Source organism: Carettochelys insculpta, chromosome 1 (genome assembly GCF_033958435.1).
Source record: "Carettochelys insculpta isolate YL-2023 chromosome 1, ASM3395843v1, whole genome shotgun sequence".
Classification (NCBI taxonomy): domain Eukaryota; kingdom Metazoa; phylum Chordata; order Testudines; family Carettochelyidae; genus Carettochelys; species Carettochelys insculpta.
The window spans coordinates 41,461,513-41,483,592 of NC_134137.1; the positions used below are offsets into that span (position 1 = coordinate 41,461,513).

The following is a 22,080-nucleotide window of genomic DNA, read 5'->3' on the forward strand; positions in this document are numbered from 1 at the left end:
CCCTGCATGCCGGAAGAAGGAACACAATGGCCTTCATACTGAGGGTGCAACAGAAACAGTTGGGCAAATAACTGATTTTTCAGTTCAGTGGCCAAACCAAAATATCTGTAAAACAATTTAGTTTTAGGGGGTTTGGTTTTTTTTTTTTTTTGAACAAAATGAAAAGATGTTGTTTTGAATTAGCATTTCATTTTGAACAAGTCAAACTGAAACACATCAAAATGTTTTTTTCTGACATTTTCTAGACACACCAAGACAAGTCACAATTTTTGTATTTTCTGGGATTTTTTCTAGCCAAAACAATTTGCCAAAGTCAACCCAAATTGGCAAATATTTTCACTGCCCCAAAAATGCATTTTTGGCCTATTTAGTATTCACCAAATTGTTTTTGCCCAGTTCTATTCATAACACTTGGGGCCAGATTCTGAGCAGGTGTCAGCTGGCTTAGTCACACTGACTTTGGTGGGGCTGTGACCCTTGATAGAAAAAAGTAAATTGTAACATTGTCAAAGAAACATTGTAAAATATTATAGTAGTAATTGAAACAAAGATAGCAGTTTATTTATAAAATGATCTTTCTAGCAGCAATACAATGAAGCAGATTTGCAAGTTTACTGTACAAAACAACTGACATACTGTGTGTGTAACTGGGTCATGCTTACTTTATTTTGTATGACTTATGTTGTACAAAAATAAAATTAATGTCACAGGAACACATTAATTATTGTGGATGTTTAATCCAGCAAAAGTTATTCGAGGAAATACCAATACTTTCTTTAATCCCTTGAATCTCAGTGATCCATTCCCTAACCTAACTGGGTTATAATACCAAGAAAATGGTTCAGTGGAAGGACTACTTGAACCATATTTCAACGGTTGACAAATACTGTTCCATTCTGAGCATAGTCCAGCATGGGGCCTGTCAATCACATAAATCCTGTTTTGAGGGCTTACGTAGAACATAAAGCCTTATTACAGATGCTCTGGCCAAGGGTGAGTTTCACCTGCAGAACACATAGGTGTCCAATATATGTAATGATCTTTATCTCAAGGAGCAGAGAGACTAAAAGTAGAAACAACCAAAAAAAAAAAAAAAACCCAAAAACTAAACCTCCAAGTATTCCCAATTTATCAGTGTATTCTTCAAAATGTTTGTACTATTAAACCACTATCAGACAAAAGATAGTCATTCAAATAATTAAATATTGACTTTGTGTGAAACAGAAGATAAGTAATTCAAAGGTCAGCAAACATGAAATTGCATTTTGCTGTTTAACTAGCTATGCAGATGCCAACTTTTTTTTTTCTTGGCTTAGTTTACAAAAACAATCCTGTACATTTCTAATCCATTCTCTTACCATTTAGTTTGATCCATCTGTCAAATACATGATGCGAAAACTAGAGGAGTCTAGTGAATGGGCAGTCTAGAGTTAAACAATATTTCTAGTTTTTAGCAGTGTACAAAATACCAATGTTTTACTTAAAATATGAAATATCCTTTAAAAATAATGTACAGTACATATTGTCCTGAATTACTATCACTCTCAGTCTCGCTTTTGGATGGTGTAAAGGATTCATTCTTTAGTTTTAGTGAAATCATATGGTTTCCACCACTGTGCAAACTGCAACACTTTCTTCCTCTGATCATCAAAGTTCTCTCTAATTCCCTTTTTCCAAAGCCTTGGTTCCAAGTCCAGCATGCCACCAATGATTTCCTTCACAAGAATAAAAGAGAAAAGAAAGAAAAAACAGTGAATGCTGGTATGGACTGCACTTCAGCTACTCTGCAATCAAACAAAGAAGGTATGTGTTTCAGGTTTTGGTAATATCTTCTGTCGTCATTTTCCTCAAATGTCACTCACCCGCCTTGTCTCACTAATATTCTCGGACCAAGAGCCAGCCTTATAGGTAGGCATCATGGTCAAGAGGCAAGGAGCAGCATGGGCCTAGGGTACAAAACAGTGGGAGACACGTCTGGGCAGTGGGGATGACAAGCATTTGGGGCAATTACTAAAGAGCCCAGAGAGGCAGCAGGGCATGGGACCAGTAGAGGAGGGGGGAACCTTAGGAAGCAGTGGGAGGCCAGGGGTGATGAATGGGACGCCCAAGAAGGAAGCAAGGGCAGGGGCTATGGGAGGATGGGTGGAGAGCCCAAGGAGGCAGAGGAGACCAAGGCACCAAAGCAGAAGTTCACTCAGCTGATGCTTTTCCATAAAGCTGGCCCCGCTTGGATGGACCTGACTATAATAACCCTACATTGTCAGGTCTGACAGAAGAAAGTCAGAACGTATCCACATGTAATATTTTACAAAATTAAATTCTGAAAGCGTTTACTATATAGCCAGCCAACAACTTTTTAGGTGCAGCACTGAAATGCACTCCACAAAGACTATCACTCTAGGGCTATGTGGATGTGTTAGTAAATTTGTCATTTAAGTAGCCAAAACGCAGAAATTCACAGGCTCCCTCACTCTGTTCATAGCGCTGTTTGGAAACAAGATTAAATTACTGCCCAAGTCCACTTATTTGTCTGTTTTTTCATTACTGATTCTTCCATGAAATTATTACTGTGGCTTAATAAAAACAAACTCTAATTGCAATTCACAGTTTATGCAATAAATTCTCAGCATGTATATGTGGGGATTTAACCACATAACTCTGAGAAACATTAGCAGCTGTGTGTGAGAGAAATAGTATATATACAAACTTAAATTCTTTTTATTTCTTACATGGATTTCATCTTGAAAGGTTTTTAAATTTTTCTCTACCACAATCAAACTGTCAAAGACTTCTGACTTATGGCCGAGCTTCCAAATATAACAATGATTAAATTTTCTAGTTTGGGAGAAGACAGACAACACCTGGTCATGTAAAATTTGCTAATGGATGAATGCTCAGCAGCTTGTTGCTAGGTCTTCTCAGTTAGGTGGTTTGGTAGGATTTTCAATAGACTCTTTTGCGATATGTCATCTCAAGACCTTTCACCCGAACAAAGCTATGCCAGCCACCTTGAAAATGGTTTCGTACTCTGTGTTTGTCTTATTTTGTCAGTCTCTGTGGTGTGCAAATAATTAATCTTTTTTATTTTAATTGCTGGTTTCAGTGGGACTTTTCCCGAAACTAGCTAGCTGGGAAGGTCTAACTAATTCAAAGTGAATGGGAACAATTGCTCACACCCAATTTTACCAAAAGGCTTGGAGGGAGGTCCTCTGAAACGTAGCATGAGTGAAGCTTGTCTTTGACCAACTGAGTCAACTGAGGGAAGATTCACATTCCAGAAATTCCAGTGCAGATCACCTGAGGGGGCAGGAAGTCCAGGCATCAGCTGATGAACTATATCAGCACTTGGCCAATCTCCGGACCTGCTGGTTTGCTAGAGTGAAGTGCTGTACCAGCAAAATCACCATCTAACCTTATCTGCAGTTACAGCTCCTACTTTATGGGAAGCTAGAAGGCTCTGACAGCTGAAGACTTTGTGCATCCCCATTATCTTAAGTATCTTGGTCCTAAGAAACTGTAACTGTCACATGTAAATTTTGGTACTAAGCTAAATTTCTTCTTAATCAAAGTATTATGATATAGATTTACAAAATATTTTTGTTGGGTATTTGAGGAATAAAGCAGTAACCATCACACTAGAAAAGCAGTCAAGTAGCACTTTAAAGACTAGCAAAATAGTTTATTAGGTCACCTTTCGTGGGACAGACTCACTTCTTCAGACCACAGCCATACCAGAACAGACTCAATATTTAAGGCACGGAGAACCAAAACCAGCAATCAAGGTGGACGAATCAGAAAAAAAATTATCAAGGTGAGCAAATCAGAGAGTAGAGGGGCAGAAGGGTGTGGGGGGGAGCCAAGAATTAGATTAAGCCAAGTAGGCAAAAGAGTTCCTATAGTGACCCAGAAAATTCCAATCTTGGTTCAAACCACGAGTTAATGTGTCGAATTTGAATATAAGAGAGAGTTCAGCAGCCTCACTTTGAAGAGTGTTGTGAAAATTCCTCTTCAGTAACGTGCAAACTCTTAAGTCAATAACAGAATGGCCCATCATGTGCCAACAATTCCCAGATGTTTGTATATTGGACAGACTTCAAACTCTCTTACACAAAGGCTACGTCTACACGTGAAGCCAACATCGAAGTAGCTTATTTCGATGTAGCAACATCGAAATAGGGTATTTCGATGAATAACGTCTACACGTCCTCCAGGGCTGGCAACGTCGATGTTCAACTTCGACGTTGCGCGGCACCACATCGAAATAGGCGCTGCGAGGGTACGTCTACACGCCAAAGTAGCACACATCGAAATAAGGGTGCCAGGAACAGCTGCAGACAGGGTCACAGGGCGGACTCAACAGAAAGCCGCTCCCTTAAAGGGCCCCTCCCAGACACAGTTGCACTAAACAACACAAGATCCACAGAGCCAACAACTGGTTGCAGACCCTGTGCCTGCAGCATGGATCCCCAGCTGCCGCAGCAGCAGCCAGAAGCCCTGGGCTAAGGGCTGCTGCCCACGGTGACCATAGAGCCCCGCAGGGGCTGGAGAGAGAGCATCTCTCAACCCCCCAGCTGATGACCGCCATGGAGGACACGGCAATTTCGACGTTGCGGGACGCGGATCGTCTACACGGTCCCTACTTCGACGTTGAACGTCGAAGTAGGGCGCTATTCCGATCCCCTCATGAGGTTAGCGACTTTGACGTCTCGCCGCCTAACGTCGAAGTTAACTTCGAAATAGCGCCCAACGCGTGTAGCCGCGACGGGCGCTATTTCGAAGTTGGTGCCACTACTTCGAAGTAGCGTGCACGTGTAGACACAGCTAAAGAGTCAAGGGGCACAAAACATACATAAAAACACTCCTGATCCACAAACCTGTTAGCCGGCATTTTAATAGAGCAGGCCAACTTTCTCTCTGTTGCCATCACACTAGAACTGAACTTTATTGAGGAAGCTTTGTAATTTAGTTACTTGGCTGTTGTTGAAATATTAGATAATTTAGTTTCAGTACCAAAATATCAACCAGGTCCTACCTCTTTACTTCAATTGACTTGGGCGAAATTCTTTAATTGGGTTTTTAATCAAATGGACAAGTGTCACTCCTTAGAATTTAGGAGGAATTTGTTCTGATCTGTCAAATTATGTGATTTGATTATTTGAATCTACTCCAATATTGAAACTAACTTCCTGCTTTGACCTCAATCTGATAGTTGCACTCTTTTACTCTTAGTTTAGTGTGGTATTATGCCAGTATCTTAGCACTGGTTATATTTACTCTTGATTTAATTTTTATTTAATAGTTTTAATAAAATGTATAAAACAGATTCAGGATTTCTGAGGAAGAAGGTGGGTGTCAGTCAGTCAGCCCAAAGCCCTGCAGCTAGCCTTTTGTGCTCACATCTATGGCTTAACTTCCACTACACTGCATGGAAAATTTATTTCCATCTAGCAACCTTTAAAATATGTTAAAATAATGCAATATTGGTGAGTTAATTAGTGATTAAAAAATTCAGTCATGAACGGTGTTTTGGTCTCGTACTTGTCAATACCTTTCCAAAATAATGAGGGAACTTGTGTTGATCTTCAATTACATGAGCAAAACCTCCTTGAAGGCCGAAGTCCACAGAAAAGTAGGGCAAGCCTCTAGGAACCTAAATATACACAAAAACATGCATTTTAGATATTTTAATAGACTGTATTTACCAAAGAACCACATAAAGACTCTCCACACTTGATTAAAAGTGCAAGTAGACTCATAATTGGCAGTCAGTATTAATACAGAAGAAATTGAGACCCTAATACTAAAAGACTTAGGCAGGTTGATAGGACAAAAATGTGAGTGAAGTTACATATATTCCTGTATGTATTTGCAAGATCAGGGCAACATAGGGTATATCTACGCAGCACTGTGGAGTAAGTCTCCCAGCCTGGGTTTCCTGGCTTGGATAATAGACTTGTGCCAGCACTCTAAAAACAGCTATTGCAGACAGCTCAGATTCTGGCACCTAAGGAGTGGTATAGGTGTCACAGATTTTAGTCATATGCCCTTACTGGTGGCCATCTTCGCCATGTCTACATGGGTGCTTAACACAGCGCTACTGCTGGCAGCATTATGCTAATGAGGTTTCTAGAAAATGCAAATGATTGTCTATTTGCAAACTCGCACAGCTAATTAGCATAGCTGCGTGAGATTTCACTGTCAGCAGAGGTGGGGTACCTGCAGTATGGAGGCTGTGTAGATTTGCCTCTTGCCGGAAACCCCCACCCCCGTCGCTAGCTCCTTATGCTTGAAAAAATTCATGGCCTCTGTACTGCTGGCACCCCCCTCTGCTGACAGCAAAATATGGGGCAAGCAGCGGCTGGCAACATCGGTCGTCATGCCACACAAGAGAGTACCGGATTTCAGAGGTGCAACCTGTAGGTGTTTATCTCTGCCTGAAGGACTGGAACAAATGTGGTTGTATCTAAGGTCTTGGCTGTAGAAAAAGGATCATGTGATGTGTTCTGGATGAAAGCTGGAAGCATGTAGGTAACTATAGCAGTGAGTAGGCTTCGGGAGGGTGGTGTTTATATGACCATCAATTATTTGCACTGCAGTGTCCAGGAAATGAATCTCTTGCGTCGAGTGATCCAGGCTAAGATTGATAGTGGGGTGGAAACTTTTCAAATCGCAATGGAATTCTTCCAGGGTTTTTTTCTCACGGGTCCAGATGATTCTGTCATCAAGTATAGGACGGGCACTTGGGGATGACAGCTGAGGAAGCATTGTTCTAAATCAGTCATTAAAATGTTCGTGTACTGTATGGCCCTCTGGGTACCTATAACAGTGCCCCTGACTTGAAGGTATAAATCATCCTCAGATCTGAAATGGTTGTGGTTGAGAATAAAGTCATAAAGCTCACCAACCTGCTGGGCCATACCACCATTGGTGATACAGTTCCTGACATCTTGTACTGTGGATGTTTGTGTTCAACCTCCATAGTGGCTAGGATGGTGTTTTCTGGAAGATCACCAATTGACTGTAGTTTCCTCAGGGTCGGTGGTGTCTTAAGATAGCTGGGATTGGTAGCCTGTGGAAAGAGTCTACCCTAGCTAGGCAATCCTGCTTTAAGAATGCCAGTAGCTGAGATGATGGGCTGCCCATGATTTTCAGGTTTATGAATCTTGGTAGCAGATAGAAAATCCCTGGCTGGAGTTCTAGTTGTATGTCTGTGAAGATTTGTTCCTGTGCTTCTTCAGGTGGTTTCTTGAGTAGATGGTGTTGCTTCTCTTGGTACTCTTCAGTGGGAGCAAAAGATAAGTGGCCTGTAGATGTGATGTTGGAGAGTTGCCTAACAGCCTCCAGTTTCATAATCTGACCTTTTCATGATGACTACAGCACCTCCTTTGTCAGCCTCTTTGATTATAAGGCCACAGTTGTTTCTGAGACTCTGGATGCCATTGTGTCCCGCAGCGGCTGAGGTTATGGGGCAAATGATGCTGCTTGTGCACAATCTCAGCCTGTGCACATCTGTGGAAGCATCCTACGTAGAAGTCCAGTCTGTTGTTTTGACCATCAGGTGTAGGCCAGCCAAAATCCTTCTTGTAGTGTTGGTAGCACGGTTTTTGTGGGTTAGCACATTGTTGATTGGCATGGTAGAAACATTCCCTGAATTGGTGATGGTGAAAGTAGGCTTACAAGTTCCCCCAGAACAGTATCGCGTATGTGTGGTGGGGGGAGCTTACGTGGCAGACAGAGAATCCCCAAAATAGGACAGATACTTCTGCTAGGCTAAGTATGCAACTGGACAGATGAACAATATTACTGGGTTAGTCAAGAGTACCTTTGGTGTAGGCCCTTGTAGTATATAGGAGTTTTGACGGTTCAGAGTCCTTTTTCTCTGTAGAAAAAACTGTGTGTGTGTTGTAAAGAGCTTGTGTTTTTTTTGTATAGTCCAGCCATGCTGAAGTTTGTGAGGAAGATTGGTTTTGTATGAATCTTCAATTTTGACAGCTGATTCTTTATTTTCTCCTGTTAGCTGTACGGGATGTTGATCAGTTGATTCCATAGTTTCTCTGAGAGCGTGTGGCACAATCTCTCAATGGAGGCCATGTAGTATGTTGATTATAATGGATTTTTCACCTTCAGACCATTTGGAATGATGTCCATCTGTTTGCACTTGGAAAGGAAGATGTCTGTCGGTACCTGTACAAGATTTTTTTTTTTATAAACCTCATGGATTGCCACTTCATACAGCTAAATCCAGTGTAAAACAGTGTTGACTTGAGGAATAACATTTGCTCCTGTAACTTGTGACTTCCTTTTATTTAAACAAATAACCTCTAAGATTACCACATAATGAAAAAGATTGAAGGAAAAAATGTTTCTTTTTTGTAGCTTCTTTTGTTTGCCAATAGTTTGTGTGTATTGCACTGTTTTGCTTTGGTTATCAGAACATCATGTCTCATGCACTAGCATCACACTCTGATCACAAGGGTGGGGGGTGAACCTCACTGGCACACACGTCCTTAACCCTTGACCCACTTTGTTTACTAGCAACAAACAAAGCTGAAACTGAAGCTAAACAAGCAGCACACAGACAGATGTATGCAGAGACAAAGGAAAGAGTGCAAAAAGGCGACTCCTCATGATGCTGGCATTCTTATTTGCAGACCTGCTTACAAATTTCTGAACAAGATCAGAAGAGCAGAAAAATCCTTGTAAGGTTTTAAAGAGACTTTAAAAATGGAGCTTTTACAAGCTTGAATATTTGAATGCTGAATACAGTCCTGCATGAATGTCAAATTTAAAAATAAAGTTGACAGTTGACACAAAGTGCCAATGGTGGTCTTTCAATCAATGTCTAGGAGCCTTCTGTAGATTATGTTTAAGTGTATGAAGGTGGTGAGAGGGAAGAACTTCTACAGCTCATCCTGATCCTGACCAAGAGTCTTAGCGCAGATAGTGTCTCTTTATTTCTCTTCCACCTACTGGAACAAAACCAGACGTGGTAAGCAGCCATAACTCCCACTAACTACAGCAGAAACTGCACCCACCAAACATCAGAGCTCAATATAGTCCACTATGTCTAGGATGAGTCCTAAATTGAACACTACACTCATTATGCTGTCTCTCATTACTGATATGCAAATCAACAGCATGTGTTTACATTTCAGTATTTAAATGGATCAGGAATGTACACAACTAAAGTTGCAGTGTGGGTATGCTGACAAACTGTTCCTGGATTATTTTTAACTTACATTTAAATTTGCTTTACAAACTGTTCTGGCACCACACTCCCATAACCAATTTAGTGCTGTAGCTATCAAAAAGGAATCATAAAGTAGCTTTGATATATTGGTTCTGATTGTCCTGAATGCTTCTTAGTTAGGTAACCCTTCTGCCAGAAGGAGTCAGCAGCAACCAGGGCTGGGTTCAGTAGCTAGGGGTTCCATTTCATCCATCTCACACAGAACTGGCTCAAGCCCCCACACAGTAGCCTGGGAAATTCACACACCCCCTGGGTGCCTCAGAGAGGCAATGCTTCCCCACTCGCAAGCAGAGAGTCTGAGTGTAGAAAAGAAACTTTTAATGAAAAAGTCAGAAAAGTCATATGGCATAACCTTGGGAAAACACCACACCCAGAGTTCATAACCAATCCTCAAGTAACTGTCCCAGCTCAAATGGATTGAGCAGTGTCCCTCGCCTCTCAGGCTCACCAGTCCAATACTATCTGTAACCAGCCAAACCACACACCCAAAATTTCTTCATACTCCCCTTCAAATGCCCCACTTACAACTTGGTCCAGCCCGTGCAGGCCCTGTCACATCACCCTGATGCATTCCCTCCTTGAGCCTGAGGCAATGCCCCCTTTATGCTGGCCTGGTGTTCCGCTTGCTCCCTGCCAGCTGCCCCACCGGCCGGCTGTCGGTTGCATCTGCTATCTGCCCATGCTCCTCCTACTGGCTGGCCGGTGATCGTCCCATTCATTCATCCACTGCCGCTGCTCCTCCTACCGGCCATCCACCAGTTGCGCTGTCCGTCCGCCCACTGCTCCTCCTACCAGTCAGCCACTGGTTGCACCATCCGTCCGACCGCTGCTCCTTCTACTGGACAGCTGCCGGTTGCATCATCCGTCCGTCCGTGGAGGCAAAACCCTGTGACTCCAGTTCTCAGTGACTTCAGCTCATAGGAGCATTCAGCTCTGGGTCTAGCCACAGCATCTCAGTATCCACCAAGGTGGATTCTCACAGAATAACTATAGACCCATCTTTAGGTCTACCTGTGAATAGTGGGGGAAAACCAGTCAAACCAGTCTCACAGCTGTACAGCCAAAAGGCTTACAGCCAGCTGGTTCAACCACTATGCCTCCTCACTTTCATTCACACAATGCTTTGGCGGGGGGCGGGATGGGGGGGGAAGCCCTCTGTAATCCATATCTTACAGAGTAGTGATGACTGCCCTGTATCCCCACCAAACTTCAAGCATTGTTGAGACTCCACGGTTCTTAAACTTGGTGATAGCATACACTGTAACTTTACAACATGGTGTTTACAATAGACAAAACCTCCCTGCTTTGCCTGCTCCCATGAGGCTTTGTTTACCAGACACTACATATGCACACCTTTGTATTTTCATGCAAATGATCTCTGCAGGACACATTCCCCAACTCCTTCAGCAGTATTGAGCTCCTGCTGGCACATTCCTTACAGTTGCATATCCTCATCATCCTAGCTTAAGTAAATGGAACTATGTTAAAAATCAAAGAGGATGTAGCAAGGCCCCAGTGTTCCCTCCTTGCCTAGAACATGGAAGCAACAATAAAGAAATTCTGTGGAAACAGAATGATGGGTGGAATGGAATTTATTCCAGGAACTGTAACAGAGCTGCTAAATAGCATCCTATCACCACAAAGCTATTTGCATGAAAAATATGCAGGAACTGAAGATTCTGTATTGAAAAACAATTTGTTCACATATATAGCAGATCAAACTCTTATCTCCAGCTCTTGAAGTAAAATTTTGCCCCAGAATTGATACCCTTCTCTAAGTTTTTGGCCTTCTACAGTCCCAACTCCACAATGATCTGCGTTTTCTCTTCAGCTGCAACTACATGCCCGCCCCCTTTTGGAAAAGGCATGCAAATGAGCAAGAACGGAAATGCAAATGAGGCACAGATTTAAATATCTCAGGCCTCGTTTGCATATTCCCACATGAACTGGCTTCTAGAAGAGCCACTTCCGGAAGCCAAAGCAGCCGTGTGGATGGGGTTCCTTTGAAAGGAAACCCCATTTGAAAGCACCCTTCTTCCTGCAACAAAATAGGAAGAATGATGCTTTTGAAAGCGGGGTTTCCTTTCAAAAGAATCCCGTCCATATGGCTGCTTCGGCCTCTGGAAATGGCTCTTCTGGAAGCCAAAACACATGGGGATATGCAAATGATGCATGAGACATTTAAATCTATGTCTCATTTGCATTTCCGATCTTGCTCATTTGCATGCCCCTTCTGAAAGAGACCGGTAGTGTAGAAGCAGCTAATGACTTTAGATTGTAAAATCTTTGGGCAGGTAGGAATCTTTTCTAGATGTACTTTTTATTCACACTATAATAAGCATTAATATACACACACACAGACACACATATATAAAACAAGGAATAATATTCTTGGGTCCTTCTACCTAATTTGTAGAGAGCATCAATAAATTCACCAGTTCATCTTTTGGTTCACCATATTTGTGCAACTTGTTATCTTCACTTAGAGCTATACTGGGCTAAGCTGTGAGAAGTTAGAAATGGAAACATTTGTTCGGATTTACTTGAATTAGAAAATAAAATGCAAAAGGTGGTTGTTTTTTTATGAGTCAATGCTGATTGTACTTTCTGGTGTCTAAGACAAGAACACCAGAAAATGAAAGGTGAAATTATATTAATTAGTAGGCACAAGCTGTCAAGATAAAGGGCTAGATTGTGTCCTTAGGCTGGGCCCTAAGCCTGGGACAAAAGATCTACTATAGCACGACCAGAAGTTTTGGGTTTGGCACAAGGGCATGGGAACGAGGAGTCGTGAGGGTGAGGCAGCACCCTTTGGTTTGGCTTCCGTCATATATAGGGTTTATAATTTTGTTCAATGGCTTCCAGCACCCTCATTGAAAAACCTGTTTCTATGTCATTAGTTTGGCACAGCAATTACTAAAGGGAAGTATCTGGCTTGGTTATGTAAACAATTTATTAAACAATAAATGTGTAAGCACCTAGAGCAGTGGTTCTTAACCTGGGGTGCACGAAGCCCTGGAGGTGCATGATGCCCTTTCTGGGGGTGCGAGACAAGCCAGTTTTTATTAGAAGGTAAATCATGGGTTTGATATCAGGTAGCCGCTAATTGTTAGCGTGTCTGTTACAGTTTACTTCAATACCTAGTGGGTCACTCAGATGTAACAAAAGGGAAGACAATCAAGGTAAGGTGTTTAATGGGAAGTCAGAAAGGTGGAAACAACCAACCACGTAAAAAAAAAAACAACAACAACAACAACTACAATCAGTGGCAAGATTCCCACAGGATGATGCCTCAAAAAACAAAAGTCCTCAACTGGATCACAGAGCAGAGCCTGTGCTGCACCCCATTCTCAGAACCATGCAGTTAGTAATGTTAAAAGATGGATTACAAAATAAAAAGCCAAATCAATGGATATGATGAACTAAAATACCATTGTTTAATGAGACCAGCCAAAATCCATGGTACCAGCACAACATATAACACCAGGGAAATAAAGAATATTAATGCCTTTCCACATGAGATGAGACAACTATGCTAAAGAATATACTAGAGGAGAGACAGGTGCTTTGTCAGGAACAGACAAGATAACTAATGAAGCAGACAGGACATTTTATAAAATTAAGAATGGGTATAGAAGGCTCTGAAAAAGATATAAAATCTAAGGAGGCTCAAGCACTGCAGTGAACTGACAGAAATGAAAATGTTAAAATTACTGAAGTGTGTAACATTAAATGTTTAGATATACTTTCCTCAATTAAAGAGACACTTTGAAGGCTGTTAATCTAAAACCTGGCTTGCCTCACAAGTAGTCCTTCTTTTACCCCTCTTACATGAACTGACCGCTGCTACAGAAACTGAAGATATCTTAACACATGTACCATGTCATTACATAGTAATACACAACAGATCCTATGTGTTTCCAACATATGTAATGTGTGCACATGTGTTTCAAAACTGCCTGCTACAGCCTATGATTACTTCATGGATTTCTAAAAGGTAACTTCAAGAGGATACTGTATTTATGTCTGAATTTTCAGAGTAGATACTTCAACAGGATAGAGCAGCAGAAATATAGCACTTTGAATGCCTAATCTGAAGAAGTGGGTCTGTCCCATGAAAGATCATCACTGAATACATCATTTTGTTAGCCTTCAAAATCGTGCATTTCTGCTGCTTTGTTTTGTTGGAGCACAGACTAACATGGTTACCTCTCTGTTACTGTTCAAAAGGATAGTAGTCCATATTGGGCACACAAAAATTACACCACTTTTTCCAGCCCAGTTACAAGCGTCTCTTAGGGTCTCCCCTCGTTTTTCAAATTATTTACAAGGATATGGTGCTGGGAATTGCCTGAAGGTAGCAATTTGATTTTAATGAGTACTTTCAGCTCAATCCAGCTACTGCTGGGATCAATGGGAATCTTTTCACTGACTTCACTGGGAGTCAGATGGGGCCTCTACTATCTATCATGTCTTCATGATCTGTGTTTATTCCATGGAACTTGGCTTTCACACCCAATTGTTCTCTCTCTGTTTCTAAGATACATGATGATTTCAAAGTTGACTAAACTTACATACAAAGATAGAAAGGTTACTCACCATAGTAACGGTGGTTCTTCGAGATGTGTCCCCATGGGTGCTCCACATTAGGTGTCGGGTTCGCCCAGCGCCGCAGATCGGACCTTCCAATTAGTTTCTGCCGGACTGCGCATGCGCCGGTGCGCGCCGTTCCCTTGCGCGCTCCTGGCCACGTGCGCGATCCGGTCCCCGCCAGTTCCTTGACCAACCGCCTCGGATGCTCCTGCAAAACACTAAACAGAGATCCGAAGCGGGGAGGATGGGCGGGTAGTGGAGCACCCACAGGGACACATCTCGAAGAACCACCGTTACTACAGTGAGTAACCTTTCTTTCTTCTTCGAGTGTCCCCGTGCGTGCTCCACATTAGGTGACTACCCAGCAGTAACCCAAGATAGGAGGTGGGTAATCGGATCATGTACAGCTTGTCCCTGAGAGGACCACTGTCGAGAGCTGGGTATCCTCTTGGAATACCCTGTGAAGGGCGTAGTGCTTGGCGAAGGTGTCATAGGATGACCAGGTCGCCGCTCTGCAAATGTCCTTTAGCGCAACGCCCTTGAAAAAGGCTGTTGATGCCACCACCGCCCTAGTGGAGTGAGCCCTGGACGGGGCCAGTAAAGGAGTCTTCTTGAGTTCGTAGCACATTTTTATGCAGGATACGATGTGCTTCGAGATTCTCTGCGAAGAGAGACCTTCTCCTTTCGATTTGGGAGCGAGAGAGACCAGGAGTCTATCCGTTTTCCGGATGGGCTTGGTCCTGTCTATATAGAAGGCCAGCGCCCTCCTCACGTCCAGGAGGTGTAGGCGCGCCTCTTCGTAAGAGTTATGAGGCTTTGGATAAAACGAGGGTAAAACAATAGGTTCGTTAATATGAAACTCTGAATAAACCTTAGGAACAAAGGCTGGATGCAGCCGTAGAGTCACCGCCTCCTTGGAAAAAACAGTGCAGGGTAGCGTTGCCATAATTGCCGCAAGCTCGCTCACCCTGCGAGTTGATGTGATTGCGAGAAGGAAGGTCGTCTTTACCGTAAGGAGACGGAGGGAATCCGTGGCTAAAGGCTCGAACGGTGGTCCCGTTAGCACATTAAGCACCAGGTCCAAGTTCCACGAAGGTGGAAGCGGTTTCCGAGGGGGGGTATAGGTTTACCAACCCTTTGAGGAACCTGGTAACCATGGGATGGGCGAACACCGTGTGCCCTTCCTCTTCGTGTCTGAACGCCGAAATGGCGGCAAGGTGGACCTTTAACGAGGATAGTGAGAGTCCTCCTCTCTTGAGGTCCAGTAAATACTCTAATATTACAGGTATAGGCACCGAAAGGGGAGCTAGCCGTTTGGTAGAACACCATGCCGTGAAGCGAGTCCATTTCTGCTTGTAGGTCTTCCTGGTGGAAGTCCTCCTGCTACTTTCTAGGACTTGTTGCACTTCCTCCGTACATGCGCTCTCTAGGGAGCTGAGCCATGGATTAACCACGCTTGTAGTCGCAGGCCTTGGGGGTGCGGATGCACTATGGACCCCTGGGCTTGCGTGAGCAGATCCGGTGCCACCAGAAAGGGCATCGGTGGACGGTCCGACATGGGCAGGAGTAGGGGGAAACATTGCTGTCGATCCCAAGTTGGGACTATCAGGATCATTCGGGCTCCTTCCCTCCTGGCTTTCTGCAAGACTTTGTGGATCAGCACTGTGGGAGGAAAAGCGTAAAGCAGGGGGCCCCTCCAGGAGATCACGAATGCGTCCCCCAGGAACCCCCGTCCCAGTCCTGCCCTGGAGCAGAATCGTGGGCACTTCTTGTTGTGTTGAGTAGCAAACAGGTCTATCTGGGGAAAGCCCCATGTGTGAAAAATTGGTCGTAGCAGATCGGGACGGATCTGCCACTCGTGCGTGAGTGCGAAACGCCTGCTCAGCTGGTCTGCCTTCACATTGTGAGCGCCTGGTAAGTACGAGGCTTTCAAGGTTATATTGTTGGCGATGCACCAGTTCCACAACCGAACTGTTTCCGCACATAAGGCACGGGACCGAGCTCCTCCTTGCTGATTTATATAAAACATGGTGGAGGTATTATCTGTACTGATCCCGACTACTTTGCCTTGTATATGGTCTCGAAAGTGTCTGCAGGCGTTGAACACTGCTCTGAGCTCCAGTATATTTATGTGCAGTGACTGTTCCGTGGAGGACCACAGTCCTTGCGTCACTTCTTCGCCCATGTGTGCTCCCCACCCTATGTGGGAGGCATCTGTAGTAAGAAAAACCGATACTTGTGGTTTGTGGAAGGGTACCCCTGTTAGCATGTTCTTGGGGTTTACCCACCATGGCAGGGATTTGTGCACCTCTGTCATGGGCGACACCACGCTGTGAACGGTGTGTGCTGCCGGTTTGTATACGCTCGCCAGCCAGTGCTGCATGCTGCGCATCTGTAACCTGGCATTCTGTACTACGAACGTCGCTGCTGCCATGTGGCCCAGCAGCTGTAAGCACGTCAGAACAGGCACCGTAGGGCTGAAGGTGATGACTTGCACGAGGCAGCCGATGGCCCGAAAGCGTGTCTCCGGTAGATACACTCTCGCTGTAATAGAATTTATGCGTGCCCCTATGAACTCTATGTCCTGTGTGGGGTCTATCTTTGATTTTGCCAGATTGATAACCAGGCCGAGCGAAGAGAACGTGCCTGCTGTGACGCGTATCATGCGCAGTACCTCCTCCTTCGAGGCCCCTTTGAGTAGGCAGTCGTCCAGATATGGGAATATAAATACCCCCTGTCTGTGCAGGTAGGCTGACACCACTGCCAAGGTCTTGGTGAAGACTCTGGGGGCCGAGGAGAGGCCAAATGGTAGGACCTTGTACTGAAAATGTTCTTTGCCTACCATGAACCGGAGGAATCGTCGGTGAGCCGGATGGATAGTTATGTGAAAATACGCGTCTTGTAAGTCGAGAGCTGCGAACCAATCTCCATCGTCCAGTGCCGTAAGGATGGAGGCGATTGTGATCATCCGAAAGCATTGCTTGCGCAGGTACCGGCTGAGGCCTCGAAGATCTAAGATGGGCCTCCAGCCTCCTGTCTTTTTCTCCGTGAGGAAGTATCTGGAGTAGAACCCTTTCCCTTGCAGTTGCTCCAGCACTCTTTCCACTGCCCCTATGAGCATAAGATGGTCTACCTCCTGCTTGAGTCTCGCTTCGTGGGAGGCATCCTGCAGGAGGGGCCTGGGTGGAGGTCGTGGCGGTGGGAGCGACTGGAAGGGGATCGCGTACCCTGTGGCTATGATCTCCACCACCCATTTGTCTGTGGTGATCCTTTGCCACTGGTCGTAGAATGGTCGGAGGCAATGGTGGAATAACAGCTTCGGATGACCTTGTGCGATGGTAGTGATGGCACAGCCCTGGATCTGTGTGTCAAACTTGTGGCCTTTGGCCCTGCCCCGAGGACGCACGGCTCTGTTGAGAACGTCGCCTGGGAGTTCTTTACTGCTGCTGCTGTTGATGTCGCCCTTGCTCGTAACCCCTGTGGTACTGGGGACGCTGTGGCTGATACTGGTACCGTCTTTGTTGAGGGTAGTACTTTTTCTTTCTGTATGGAGGGGTGTAAATCCCTAGGGTCCTAAGTGGGGCTCTTGAATCTTTACTGGAATGAAGGACTGGGTCAGTTGATTCAGCAAACAGCTTCTGCGTGTCGAAGGGAAGATCGACGATCTTTGCCGGCAGATCCCTTAGTATACCTGAAGTCTGGAGCCAGGACTCCCTTCGCATCACCACTGCCGTAGCTGTGGAGCATGCTGCTGTGTCCGCAACATCCAGGGCGATCTGAACTCCCGTCTTCGAGGCCACTTAGCCTTCTTGCACGATGGCCTTGAGCACCGGTTTCTTGTCCTCTGGAAGTGAGTCCATGAGGGAGGTTAACCTTGTGTAGTTGTCGAAATTGTGGTTCGCTAGATGCGCTGCGTAATTTGCCATTCGCAACAGTAGTGTGGAGGAGGAGTAGACCTATCTGCCGAACAGCTCTAGCTTCTTGGCATCTTTGTCTGTTCCCCCGTCTTGAATTGAGATGTCTTTGATCTTTGTTGCGACGACTCTACCACCAAGGAATTTGGTTGTGGGTGGCTGAACAGGAACTCCATGCCCTTCGCCGGCACGAAATATTTCTTGTCCGCTCTCTTGTGGACAGGTGGAATAGTCGCAGGGGTCTGCCATATCGTAGTGGCGGACTCCAAGATTGCTTCGTCAAGCGGTATTGCTATTTTGAAGGAGGCCGGAGGTCTCAGACTTTTGAGGAGCTTATGGTGTTTCTCTTGCACTTCTGCTGTCTGGATGCCTTGCGTGAAGGCCACCCTTTTAAACAGTTCTTGAAACTGTTTGAGATCGTCCGGAGGACGGACGTCCCCCAGGGCCGTAGCCTCGTCCGGGGAGGAGAGCGAGGAACCACTAGGATACGCCTCTCTGGACCCTTCCGGTTCCTGTTGGCGATGGTACATCCGCTCGCTAGAAGCTTGCGAGGGAAAATCTCCGGGTTCCATAACCAGTTCCCCCGAGATACTTGAGTCTCTGCCCCCGTTCGCGATTGCCCTCGGGGATATGGGACCGTCTGTGGGGATCTTTCCCTGGTAGAATGCCGGTGATGTCTATGCCCCATGTGATAGGGACGACCATGGTAGTATGGGCACTGTTCTTGGGAAGGTGACCTGGACCACTCCCTTGGTGCGTACCCCCTTCGTCTGGGGGAGCGAGATCATCGAGAGACATGGGACACTGGGGAGAGCGATTTGTGATAGTACTCCAGCGGCTCAAACCCCAAGAAGGGTGAGGGTGGTCCCAGCCAGGGCGAGTCTGGTTGTAAAAATGGAGACGGGGGCTCCGGGTAGGCTTGGGGGGACTCCTGCCTTCTAGTTGGAGGACGCAGCATGAGCGGAGGGCTGAGAGAAAGCAACTCTGCAGCCCTGTCTGGAGAGGGGCTGCAGTGCCTTGTTTTCTGTGCAGCCTTCCCCCTCCCTTGAGGGGGTGGCTCTGCCCCCAACGTGCAGGGGATCTCGGCCCCGTCCGCGCCGCGCTCGGCATGGTCTTGGGTGGTGCCGTGCAGGCGGTGTCCTCCGGTGCCTGCAGGCTGCGTGCCTGAGCGCTCTGCACCGCTGGTTCCCCGGGGGTCAGTGCCGCTGCCTGTGGTGCCGCCGGTACCGGCGCTTGTTTAGCCGCCACCCTGCCTGCAGTGCAGGGCGGCTGTTTGATCATAGGAGGCTGAGCCGCCTCCACGTGGCTCTCCGTGCCGCCGCCGATCAGCTGTTGCTGCGGCTGGGGGCTGTGCACTCCTCCCGTCCCGCTCGCTGTTGCTGCCGGCAGGGATCGGGTTGGGGAGACTTTCCTCTGTTTTTGCGCTGATGGGGTGAGGGAGGCAGCTTTCCTTTTATGGGCTTCGGAGGGACCTTCCTGCTGTGGCCGCTCCGGCACGTCTGGCTGGAGGGCCTTGTCGAATAGCAGCATTTTAAGCCGCATCTCCCTGTCCTTCCTTGCTCTGGCTGTTAATTTTGCACAGAAGGAGCATTTCTGCGTGACATGGGACTCCCCAAGGCACCTTATACAGTGACTGTGCCCATCAGACACTGGCATTGCCTCTCGGCAAGACTCACATTTCTTGAATCCTGTAGAGGACATTGTTGGTGAGTCTTTTAGTTGTTAATGGGGTACTTAGCACCTTCTCTGTGCTGTTTTCCCCCTCTCGGATAGCCTGCCGCGGCAGGAGGGCTAATGGCCCTAGGCTCCTGGCCTCCGGTGCTCCGCTTGTTACTGGGACTGGACTGAATTCCGTCCCGCTTGTTGTTTCTTGTTTTTGTTTTTTTTTTTGAAAATAACAACTGGCTAACTTAACAATAGACTAAGAACTTGAAAACTTTGAAGAAAACAGCTAAAAACCATTGAATACGCTAACTTGGCCATAGCCTAGTCGGATTCCGTCTGCAGCCGACGGCGGTTAAGAGGAACTGGCGGGGACCGGATCGCACACGTGGCCAGGAGCGCGCAAGGGAGCGGCGCGCACCGGCGCATGCGCGGTCTGGCAGAAACTGCTTGGAAGATCCAATCTGCGGCGCCGGGCGAGCCCGACACCTAATGTGGAGCACCCACGGGGACACTCGAAGAAGAATTAATGTTAAATGAGCTTCAATACTTACAGATTTCCTGACATCTTTTGTAGAAAGATCAATCAACTTCTTGTTCATGGACCATTCTTCATCACATTCCAATATAGCTTTCTGTAAAAGCATCGCATCTACATGTGAAAACCAACACTCACACAATAATGCATGAAGTGTAGCTTTTTAATGTAATATACTAATTTTAAGAAATTTATGCAATATGAATACCAATAATTTCTCCACTAAAAAGTATTTATTTTGGCAACATTTAAGCAGTTTTCAGAAAGTCAGCATTTTACAGAAATAGTGTGTAATGTTCATATTCTCATTTAATTCTTTTGCTTTTGCTTTTGCTTTTGCTTTATTAGCTTTATAACCACAACTTTTTTGTAACAATTGATCTTCAACAAGCACTTTTAATTTATAAGAGAATAAAATGGTTGCAGATCACACATTCTTATCACCAAGCTCACCAAAAGCGACTTACGAGTTCATTAAATTTTACTGTTCTGTTCTGCAGTGGCATCCAACTTAAGCGGCTACTGGCATTCAAAGACCTATTATGCTACCTGTGTACTCTCATAATTTGGAAATGCAAATATACTGCACCTACATTTTAAAGTAGTTGCCAAGTATTTTTAATAGTGGAAACACTTAAAAGAAAACAAGTTACATTCAAATAGCTCTGTATTAGATTTTGTACTTTAACCTCCTTTTAGAGTTTACAGGAAAATAAAGTTTAATGGCATCTAGTTTAATACTTAATGAAACCAAAGATGTGGAAAATTTCTTGTGTTGAAAGGAAATTACTGTGATTGCATGGACCAACGCAAAATGTAATTTCATTCCCAGGAATGGAAAAACAAAACAAAAAAACCTCAAGGTAAGGAGGTAAGTCATTATTCACATCTGCAGACACTGAGGGTCCAATTTGCTGCCTTTCACTGGGGAAGACACACTTTGACGATCCAATAAGGATGACCTTCTCTGCTTGAGAGGAGAAAAGGGCAGAGACAGGCACTGGAGTTGATAGTATGCACATTTATTGCCTATTACCCTGAGGTAATACCACCAGCAGGAACTATGATATAATAGGCATCACAGAAATCTGGTGGAATGAGGACAATAAATGAGACACAGTCATACCAGGGTACAAAATATATTGGAAGGAAAGGACAGATCATGCAGGTCGGGGAGTAGCATTGTATGTGAAAGAAAATGTAGAATCAAATGAAATAAAAATCTTAAATGAATCAAAATGCCTTTACGGATAGTAATTCCACACTCTTAAAAGAATATAGCACTAGGGAGATATTACTGACCATGTGACCATGAAAGTGAAGTGACTAGGGAATGCTAAGTGAGATTAGAGAGGTTATGAAAATAAAAAAAACTCAGTAATAGTAGGGGATTTCAAAAATCACCATATTGACTGGGTACAGGTGACCTCAGGACGAGATGCGGAGATAAAATTTCTTAATGCCTTAAGTGACTGCTTCTTGGAGCAGGTGGTACAGGAACCCACAAGGGGAGAGAGAATTCTCGATTTAGTCCTGAGGGGAGCGCGAGATTCGGTCCAAGAGGTAACTGTAACAGGACCAATTGGAAATAGTGACCATAATACAACAACATTTAACAGTCTTGTAGTAGGAAGAATACCTCAGCAGTCCAACACTGTAGCATTTAATTTCAGAAAGGGGAACTACGTGAAAATGAGAAGGTTAGTTAAACTGAAATTAAAAGGTACAGTGACAGAAGTAAAATCCCTGCAAGCTGCATGGAAATTTCTCAAAGGCACCATAATAGAGGCCAAACTTAAATGCATACCCCAAATTAAAAAACACAGTAAGAGATGCCAAAAAAAGCAATTGTGTCTTAACAACTATATAAAGGATACAGTGAGAGATAAAAAGGCATCTTTTAGAAAGCAGAAGTCAAATCCTAGTGAGGAAAATAGAAAGGAGCATACACACTGTCAAATTAAGTGAAAACTTTAATAAGAAAAGTTAAAAAGGAGTTTGAAGAACAGCTAGCCAAAAACTCAAAAAGTAATAGCAAAATGTTTAAGTACCTCAGAAGCAGGAAGCCTACTAAACAACCAGTGAGGCCCCCGCTGACAAGATACAAAAAGAGCACTCAAAGA

At 44.8% G+C, this 22,080-nt stretch overlaps 1 protein-coding gene across 3 annotated transcripts in view; it reads right to left on the reverse strand.

The window, feature by feature from the left end:
• Positions 1-348: 348 nt before the first annotated feature.
• Positions 349-22,080, reverse strand: part of CWF19L2 (CWF19 like cell cycle control factor 2) — a 211,332-nt gene continuing 189,600 nt past the window's right edge. For 2 of the 3 annotated variants that reach the window (XM_074984786.1, XM_074984796.1), the window contains 3 exons: positions 19,974-20,054; positions 5,549-5,650; positions 351-1,715 (listed from right to left, as the gene is read on the reverse strand). In XM_074984786.1, coding sequence (XP_074840887.1) covers positions 1,575-1,715; positions 5,549-5,650; positions 19,974-20,054 — 324 coding nt within the window. In that variant the 3' untranslated portion in view covers positions 351-1,574. Of the gene's footprint in view, positions 1,716-5,548; positions 5,651-19,973; positions 20,055-22,080 lie in introns of all 3 variants that reach the window. The other variant, XM_074984805.1, reaches the window with a different exon arrangement.